This window comes from Coregonus lavaretus (assembly GCF_964263955.1).
Source record: "Coregonus lavaretus genome assembly, contig: HAP1_SCAFFOLD_236, whole genome shotgun sequence".
Taxonomy (NCBI): Eukaryota; Metazoa; Chordata; class Actinopteri; order Salmoniformes; family Salmonidae; genus Coregonus; species Coregonus lavaretus.
The window spans coordinates 328,573-339,401 of record NW_028163050.1 but is presented as its reverse complement, the minus strand read 5'-3'; the positions used below and the strand labels follow the sequence as shown (position 1 = coordinate 339,401).

At 41.4% G+C, this 10,829-nt stretch overlaps 1 protein-coding gene across 1 annotated transcript in view; it reads left to right on the top strand.

Moving 5' to 3' along the window:
* The window catches only part of LOC311118552 (ceramide glucosyltransferase), a 54,818-nt gene that overhangs the window by 10,276 nt on the left and 33,713 nt on the right, over positions 1-10,829 (top strand). The window contains exon 2 of the mRNA XM_084193344.1: positions 1,621-1,762. Coding sequence (XP_084049470.1) covers positions 1,621-1,762 — 142 coding nt within the window. The remainder of the gene's footprint in view (positions 1-1,620; positions 1,763-10,829) is intronic.

Genomic DNA, 10,829 nt, shown 5'->3' with positions numbered 1-10,829 from the left:
TCTAACATTTTAAAAGTGCCATATTCAATGAGTGTGGGCTTCTCTGCCAAGAGGTAACCAATGGAATAACAACCAAATTATTAACGTTACAACCACATTTTCTGACAGTCTCCAATCTATCAGAATGGTAGGATATGACAGTTTGTATAAACTCACTAGAAGTTTAAAGGAACATAAATGAGGTTACCATAGTGCCATTTCAATAGGAGTTGATATGGTTTCCAAGTCCTCAGTTGCTTATTCTGACAGGAAGAACTGCAGCACTACCAGAACCAGAACCTGTCCATCTGTCTCTAAAACAGTTTGCAATGTTGCTGGAAATAATCCTGGAACCGCTGCGGTTAGGGTGAATCCCGTCTCTTTTAAAAAGTGCTGGTTGCTCCCATAGCAATTCAAAGTTGTCACAAAAAGAGACATTCCTGTCGTTGCAAAGTTTCTTCAGGTAGTCGTTTAGAGCAAAGAGTCGGCTGAAACGTTCCGAACCCCTTCAGTAGCACGAGAGGGGGCCAGAGATAATTATTATCTTCCCTGTGCTAGCGAGGGTCTTAAAAAAAAAAAAAGTGTAGTCCTCCCTCAGATCGCTTAAAACGAAGGTTGTTAAAACCTACGTGAGTGATGATGATGTCAATATTGGAGTAGTTGGCCAGAACCGTGGACAGGAGAGAGTTGATGTCATGGACACGGAGCTCCTGGGTGATCGTAGGCAGGCCAAAATCTCTCACCATCGAGCTGCCCACAATGATGGTGGTCGTGATGGAATCCGATGGGGAAGCGACCTGCTGAACTGTGGTGGCCGTGGGGGAGGGTGTCACTGGGTGGCCGTGGGGGGAGGGTGTCACTGGGTGGCCGTGGGGGAGGGTGTCACTGGGTGGCTGTTGGTATACACCCAGGATCCGTGCCGTCTCCCGGGGCTGGTAGGCCCGTCTCCCGGGGCTGGTAGGCCCGTCTCCCGGGGCTGGTAGGCCCGTCTCCAATGGGCCACGGTGTTGATCTTAACATCTGTCCGTTGGATTTCTTTTCCATTGGGATTAAGAAGACTATAGAAGACTATAGAAGACTAGACCCATAGAGGATGTACCAGGCGGTATCACTGGGACTAGACCCATAGAGGATGTACCAGGCGGTATCACTGGGACTAGACCCATAGAGGATGTACCAGGCGGTATCACTGGGACTAGACCCATAGAGGATGTACCAGGCGGTATCACTGGGACTAGACCCATAGAGGATGTACCAGGCGGTATCACTGGGACTAGACCCATAGAGGATGTACCAGGCGGTATCACTGGGACTAGACCCATAGAGGATGTACCAGGCGGTATCACTGGGATATGGACTTATCTTCTCCCAACATCAACGCCACTTTTGATGTCTTGTCATCACAAACCTGTGAAGTGATTTAAAACCCACCGATACTAGCGTTGTGAATTTGTGATTGTCTGACTCAACTTCTCTCCTGTTGTCTCCCTGTGTAGCCAACTCCATCTCAATAAGACAAGCATTGATAATAGCATTGTGATTGTGTGGGTATGTTCAAGGATTACTAGGCCTACATTTAACTACATGTAAATAACTCCAGATCTCTCCTGTTGTCTGCTTTTCTGTCTGTCTCTCCTGTAGCCGACTCTATCTCAATAAGAAGACCAGTGACAAGCAGCCCTACAGTAAGCTGGCAGGGGTCTCTCTACTGAAGCCTCTGAAAGGAGTAGACCCCAACCTCATCAATAACCTGGAGACCTTCTTTGAACTCGACTACCCCACGGTACTATATGTTCTATATCGTATATGTCTATATCCTAACCCTCGACTACCCCACGGTACTATATGTTCTATATCGTATATGTCTATATCCTAACCCTTGACTACCCCACGGTACTATATGTTCTATATCGTACATGTCTATATCCTATCCCTTGACTACCCCACGGTACTATATGTTCTATATCGTATATGTCTATATCCTATCCCTTGACTACCCCACGGTACTATATGTTCTATATCGTATATGTCTATACCCTATCCCTCGACTACCCCACGGTACTATATGTTCTATATCGTATATGTCTATATCCTAACCCTCGACTACCCCACGGTACTATATGTTCTATATCGTATATGTCTATATCCTAACCCTTGACTACCGCACGGTACTATATGTTCTATATCGTACATGTCTATATCCTATCCCTTGACTACCCCACGGTACTATATGTTCTATATCGTATATGTCTATATCCTAACCCTTGACTACCCCACGGTACTATATGTTCTATATCGTATATGTCTATATCCTATCCCTTGACTACCCCACGGTACTATATGTTCTATATCGTATATGTCTATATCCAACCCTAACCCTCGACTACCCCACGGTACTATATGTTCTATATCGTATATGTCTATACCCTAACCCTAACCCTTGACTACCCCACGGTACTATATGTTCTATATCGTATATGTCTATATCCTATCCCTAACCCTCGACTACCCCACGGTACTATATGTTCTATATCGTATATGTCTATATCCTATCCCTCGACTACCCCACGGTACTATATGTTCTATATCGTATATGTCTATATCCTATCCCTAACCCTCGACTACCCCACGGTACTATATGTTCTATATCGTATATGTCTATATCCTATCCCTCGACTACCCCACGGTACTATATGTTCTATATCGTATATGTCTATACCCTATCCCTCGACTACCCCACGGTACTATATGTTCTATATCGTATATGTCTATATCCTATCCCTAACCCTTGACTACCCCACGGTACTATATGTTCTATATCGTATATGTCTATATCCTATCCCTAACCCTTGACTACCCCACGGTACTATATGTTCTATATCGTATATGTCTATATCCTATCCCTAACCCTTGACTACCCCACGGTACTATATGTTCTATATCGTATATGTCTATATCCTATCCCTTGACTACCCCACGGTACTATATGTTCTATATCGTATATGTCTATATCCTAACCCTTGACTACCCCACGGTACTATATGTTCTATATCGTATATGTCTATACCCTAACCCTTGACTACCCCACGGTACTATATGTTCTATATCGTATATGTCTATTTCCTAACCCTATCCCTTGACTACCCCACGGTACTATATGTTCTATATCGTACATGTCTATATCCTATCCCTCGACTACCCCACGGTACTATATGTTCTATATCGTATATGTCTATATCCTAACCCTATCCCTCGACTACCCCACGGTACTATATGTTCTATATCGTACATGTCTATATCCTATCCCTTGACTACCCCACGGTACTATATGTTCTATATCGTATATGTCTATATCCTATCCCTAACCCTCGACTACCCCACGGTACTATATGTTCTATATCGTATATGTCTATATCCTATCCCTCGACTACCCCACGGTACTATATGTTCTATATCGTATATGTCTATATCCTAACCCTATCCCTCGACTACCCCACGGTACTATATGTTCTATATCGTATATGTCTATATCCTATCCCTTGACTACCCCACGGTACTATATGTTCTATATCGTATATGTCTATATCCTAACCCTTGACTACCCCACGGTACTATATGTTCTATATCGTATATGTCTATACCCTAACCCTTGACTACCCCACGGTACTATATGTTCTATATCGTATATGTCTATTTCCTAACCCTATCCCTTGACTACCCCACGGTACTATATGTTCTATATCGTACATGTCTATATCCTATCCCTCGACTACCCCACGGTACTATATGTTCTATATCGTATATGTCTATATCCTAACCCTATCCCTCGACTACCCCACGGTACTATATGTTCTATATCGTACATGTCTATATCCTATCCCTTGACTACCCCACGGTACTATATGTTCTATAACGTATATGTCTATATCCTATCCCTTGACTACCCCACGGTACTATGTTCTATATCGTATATGTCTATACCCTATCCCTCGACTACCCCACGGTACTATATGTTCTATATCGTATATGTCTATATCCTAACCCTAACCCTCGACTACCCCACGGTACTATATGTTCTATATCGTATATGTCTATATCCTAACCCTAACCCTCGACTACCCCACGGTACTATATGTTCTATATCGTATATGTCTATATCCTAACCCTAACCCTCGACTACCCCACGGTACTATATGTTCTATATCGTATATGTCTATTTCCTATCCCTAACCCTTGACTACCCCACGGTACTATATGTTCTATATCGTATATGTCTATATCCTATCCCTCGACTACCCCACGGTACTATATGTTCTATATCGTATATGTCTATATCCTATCCCTAACCCTCGACTACCCCACGGTACTATATGTTCTATATCGTATATGTCTATTTCCTAACCCTTGACTACCCCACGGTACTATATGTTCTATATCGTATATGTCTATACCCTATCCCTCGACTACCCCACGGTACTATATGTTCTATATCGTATATGTCTATATCCTAACCCTAACCCTCGACTACCCCACGGTACTATATGTTCTATATCGTACATGTCTATATCCTATCCCTTGACTACCCCACGGTACTATATGTTCTATATCGTATATGTCTATACCCTATCCCTAACCCTTGACTACCCCACTGTACTATATGTTCTATATCGTATATGTCTATACCCTAACCCTTGACTACCCCACGGTACTATATGTTCTATATCGTATATGTCTATATCCTAACCCTTGACTACCCCACGGTACTATATGTTCTATATCGTATATGTCTATATCCAACCCTAACCCTCGACTACCCCACGGTACTATATGTTCTATATCGTATATGTCTATATCCTAACCCTAACCCTCGACTACCCCACGGTACTATATGTTCTATATCGTATATGTCTATACCCTAACCCTAACCCTTGACTACCCCACGGTACTATATGTTCTATATCGTATATGTCTATATCCTATCCCTTGACTACCCCACGGTACTATATGTTCTATATCGTATATGTCTATATCCTATCCCTTGACTACCCCACGGTACTATATGTTCTATATCGTATATGTCTATACCCTATCCCTCGACTACCCCACGGTACTATATGTTCTATATCGTACATGTCTATATCCTAACCCTCGACTACCCCACGGTACTATATGTTCTATATCGTACATGTCTATATCCTATCCCTTGACTACCCCACGGTACTATATGTTCTATATCGTATATGTCTATACCCTATCCCTCGACTACCCCACGGTACTATATGTTCTATATCGTATATGTCTATATCCTAACCCTCGACTACCCCACGGTACTATATGTTCTATATCGTATATGTCTATACCCTATCCCTCGACTACCCCACGGTACTATATGTTCTATATCGTATATGTCTATATCCTAACCCTAACCCTCGACTACCCCACGGTACTATATGTTCTATATCGTATATGTCTATACCCTAACCCTAACCCTTGACTACCCCACGGTACTATATGTTCTATATCGTATATGTCTATATCCTATCCCTAACCCTCGACTACCCCACGGTACTATATGTTCTATATCGTATATGTCTATATCCTATCCCTCGACTACCCCACGGTACTATATGTTCTATATCGTATATGGCTATATCCTAACCCTATCCCTCGACTACCCCACGGTACTATATGTTCTATATCGTATATGTCTATATCCTATGCCTTGACTACCCCACGGTACTATATGTTCTATATCGTATATGTCTATATCCTAACCCTTGACTACCCCACGGTACTATATGTTCTATATTGTATATGTCTATACCCTAACCCTTGACTACCCCACGGTACTATATGTTCTATATCGTATATGTCTATTTCCTAACCCTATCCCTTGACTACCCCACGGTACTATATGTTCTATATCGTACATGTCTATATCCTATCCCTCGACTACCCCACGGTACTATATGTTCTATATCGTATATGTCTATATCCTAACCCTATCCCTCGACTACCCCACGGTACTATATGTTCTATATCGTACATGTCTATATCCTATCCCTTGACTACCCCACGGTACTATATGTTCTATATCGTATATGTCTATATCCTATCCCTTGACTACCCCACGGTACTATATGTTCTATATCGTATATGTCTATACCCTATCCCTCGACTACCCCACGGTACTATATGTTCTATATCGTATATGTCTATATCCTAACCCTCGACTACCCCACGGTACTATATGTTCTATATCGTATATGTCTATATCCTAACCCTTGACTACCCCACGGTACTATATGTTCTATATCGTACATGTCTATATCCTATCCCTTGACTACCCCACGGTACTATATGTTCTATATCGTATATGTCTATATCCTAACCCTTGACTACCCCACGGTACTATATGTTCTATATCGTATATGTCTATATCCTATCCCTTGACTACCCCACGGTACTATATGTTCTATATCGTATATGTCTATACCCTATTCCTCGACTACCCCACGGTACTATATGTTCTATATCGTATATGTCTATATCCAACCCTAACCCTCGACTACCCCACGGTACTATATGTTCTATATCGTATATGTCTATACCCTAACCCTAACCCTTGACTACCCCACGGTACTATATGTTCTATATCGTATATGTCTATATCCTATCCCTAACCCTCGACTACCCCACGGTACTATATGTTCTATATCGTATATGTCTATATCCTATCCCTCGACTACCCCACGGTACTATATGTTCTATATCGTATATGTCTATATCCTATCCCTAACCCTCGACTACCCCACGGTACTATATGTTCTATATCGTATATGTCTATATCCTATCCCTCGACTACCCCACGGTACTATATGTTCTATATCGTATATGTCTATACCCTATCCCTCGACTACCCCACGGTACTATATGTTCTATATCGTATATGTCTATATCCTATCCCTAACCCTTGACTACCCCACGGTACTATATGTTCTATATCGTATATGTCTATATCCTATCCCTAACCCTTGACTACCCCACGGTACTATATGTTCTATATCGTATATGTCTATATCCTATCCCTAACCCTTGACTACCCCACGGTACTATATGTTCTATATCGTATATGTCTATATCCTATCCCTTGACTACCCCACGGTACTATATGTTCTATATCGTATATGTCTATATCCTAACCCTTGACTACCCCACGGTACTATATGTTCTATATCGTATATGTCTATACCCTAACCCTTGACTACCCCACGGTACTATATGTTCTATATCGTATATGTCTATTTCCTAACCCTATCCCTTGACTACCCCACGGTACTATATGTTCTATATCGTACATGTCTATATCCTATCCCTCGACTACCCCACGGTACTATATGTTCTATATCGTATATGTCTATATCCTAACCCTATCCCTCGACTACCCCACGGTACTATATGTTCTATATCGTACATGTCTATATCCTATCCCTTGACTACCCCACGGTACTATATGTTCTATATCGTATATGTCTATATCCTATCCCTTGACTACCCCACGGTACTATATGTTCTATATCGTATATGTCTATACCCTATCCCTCGACTACCCCACGGTACTATATGTTCTATATCATATATGTCTATATCCTAACCCTAACCCTCGACTACCCCACGGTACTATATGTTCTATATCGTATATGTCTATATCCTAACCCTAACCCTCGACTACCCCACGGTACTATATGTTCTATATCGTATATGTCTATATCCTAACCCTAACCCTCGACTACCCCACGGTACTATATGTTCTATATCGTATATGTCTATTTCCTAACCCTTGACTACCCCACGGTACTATATGTTCTATATCGTATATGTCTATACCCTATCCCTCGACTACCCCACGGTACTATATGTTCTATATCGTATATGTCTATATCCTAACCCTAACCCTCGACTACCCCACGGTACTATATGTTCTATATCGTACATGTCTATATCCTATCCCTTGACTACCCCACGGTACTATATGTTCTATATCGTATATGTCTATACCCTATCCCTCGACTACCCCACGGTACTATATGTTCTATATCGTATATGTCTATATCCAACCCTAACCCTCGACTACCCCACGGTACTATATGTTCTATATCGTATATGTCTATACCCTAACCCTAACCCTTGACTACCCCACGGTACTATATGTTCTATATCGTATATGTCTATATCCTATCCCTAACCCTCGACTACCCCACGGTACTATATGTTCTATATCGTATATGTCTATATCCTATCCCTCGACTACCCCACGGTACTATATGTTCTATATCGTATATGTCTATATCCTATCCCTAACCCTCGACTACCCCACGGTACTATATGTTCTATATCGTATATGTCTATATCCTATCCCTCGACTACCCCACGGTACTATATGTTCTATATCGTATATGTCTATACCCTATCCCTCGACTACCCCACGGTACTATATGTTCTATATCGTATATGTCTATATCCTATCCCTAACCCTTGACTACCCCACGGTACTATATGTTCTATATCGTATATGTCTATATCCTATCCCTAACCCTTGACTACCCCACGGTACTATATGTTCTATATCGTATATGTCTATATCCTATCCCTAACCCTTGACTACCCCACGGTACTATATGTTCTATATCGTATATGTCTATATCCTATCCCTTGACTACCCCACGGTACTATATGTTCTATATCGTATATGTCTATATCCTAACCCTTGACTACCCCACGGTACTATATGTTCTATATCGTATATGTCTATACCCTAACCCTAACCCTTGACTACCCCACGGTACTATATGTTCTATATCGTATATGTCTATATCCTATCCCTAACCCTCGACTACCCCACGGTACTATATGTTCTATATCGTATATGTCTATATCCTATCCCTCGACTACCCCACGGTACTATATGTTCTATATCGTATATGTCTATATCCTATCCCTAACCCTCGACTACCCCACGGTACTATATGTTCTATATCGTATATGTCTATATCCTATCCCTCGACTACCCCACGGTACTATATGTTCTATATCGTATATGTCTATATCCTAACCCTTGACTACCCCACGGTACTATATGTTCTATATCGTATATGTCTATACCCTAACCCTTGACTACCCCACGGTACTATATGTTCTATATCGTATATGTCTATTTCCTAACCCTATCCCTTGACTACCCCACGGTACTATATGTTCTATATCGTACATGTCTATATCCTATCCCTCGACTACCCCACGGTACTATATGTTCTATATCGTATATGTCTATATCCTAACCCTATCCCTCGACTACCCCACGGTACTATATGTTCTATATCGTACATGTCTATATCCTATCCCTTGACTACCCCACGGTACTATATGTTCTATATCGTATATGTCTATATCCTATCCCTTGACTACCCCACGGTACTATATGTTCTATATCGTATATGTCTATACCCTATCCCTCGACTACCCCACGGTACTATATGTTCTATATCATATATGTCTATATCCTAACCCTAACCCTCGACTACCCCACGGTACTATATGTTCTATATCGTATATGTCTATATCCTAACCCTAACCCTCGACTACCCCACGGTACTATATGTTCTATATCGTATATGTCTATATCCTAACCCTAACCCTCGACTACCCCACGGTACTATATGTTCTATATCGTATATGTCTATTTCCTAACCCTTGACTACCCCACGGTACTATATGTTCTATATCGTATATGTCTATACCCTATCCCTCGACTACCCCACGGTACTATATGTTCTATATCGTATATGTCTATATCCTAACCCTAACCCTCGACTACCCCACGGTACTATATGTTCTATATCGTACATGTCTATATCCTATCCCTTGACTACCCCACGGTACTATATGTTCTATATCGTATATGTCTATACCCTATCCCTCGACTACCCCACGGTACTATATGTTCTATATCGTATATGTCTATATCCAACCCTAACCCTCGACTACCCCACGGTACTATATGTTCTATATCGTATATGTCTATACCCTAACCCTAACCCTTGACTACCCCACGGTACTATATGTTCTATATCGTATATGTCTATATCCTATCCCTAACCCTCGACTACCCCACGGTACTATATGTTCTATATCGTATATGTCTATATCCTATCCCTCGACTACCCCACGGTACTATATGTTCTATATCGTATATGTCTATATCCTATCCCTAACCCTCGACTACCCCACGGTACTATATGTTCTATATCGTATATGTCTATATCCTATCCCTCGACTACCCCACGGTACTATATGTTCTATATCGTATATGTCTATACCCTATCCCTCGACTACCCCACGGTACTATATGTTCTATATCGTATATGTCTATATCCTATCCCTAACCCTTGACTACCCCACGGTACTATATGTTCTATATCGTATATGTCTATATCCTATCCCTAACCCTTGACTACCCCACGGTACTATATGTTCTATATCGTATATGTCTATATCCTATCCCTAACCCTTGACTACCCCACGGTACTATATGTTCTATATCGTATATGTCTATATCCTATCCCTTGACTACCCCACGGTACTATATGTTCTATATCGTATATGTCTATATCCTAACCCTTGACTACCCCACGGTACTATATGTTCTATATCGTATATGTCTATACCCTAACCCTTGACTACCCCACGGTACTATATGTTCTATATCGTATATGTCTATTTCCTAACCCTATCCCTTGACTACCCCACGGTACTATATGTTCTATATCGTACATGTCTATATCCTATCCCTC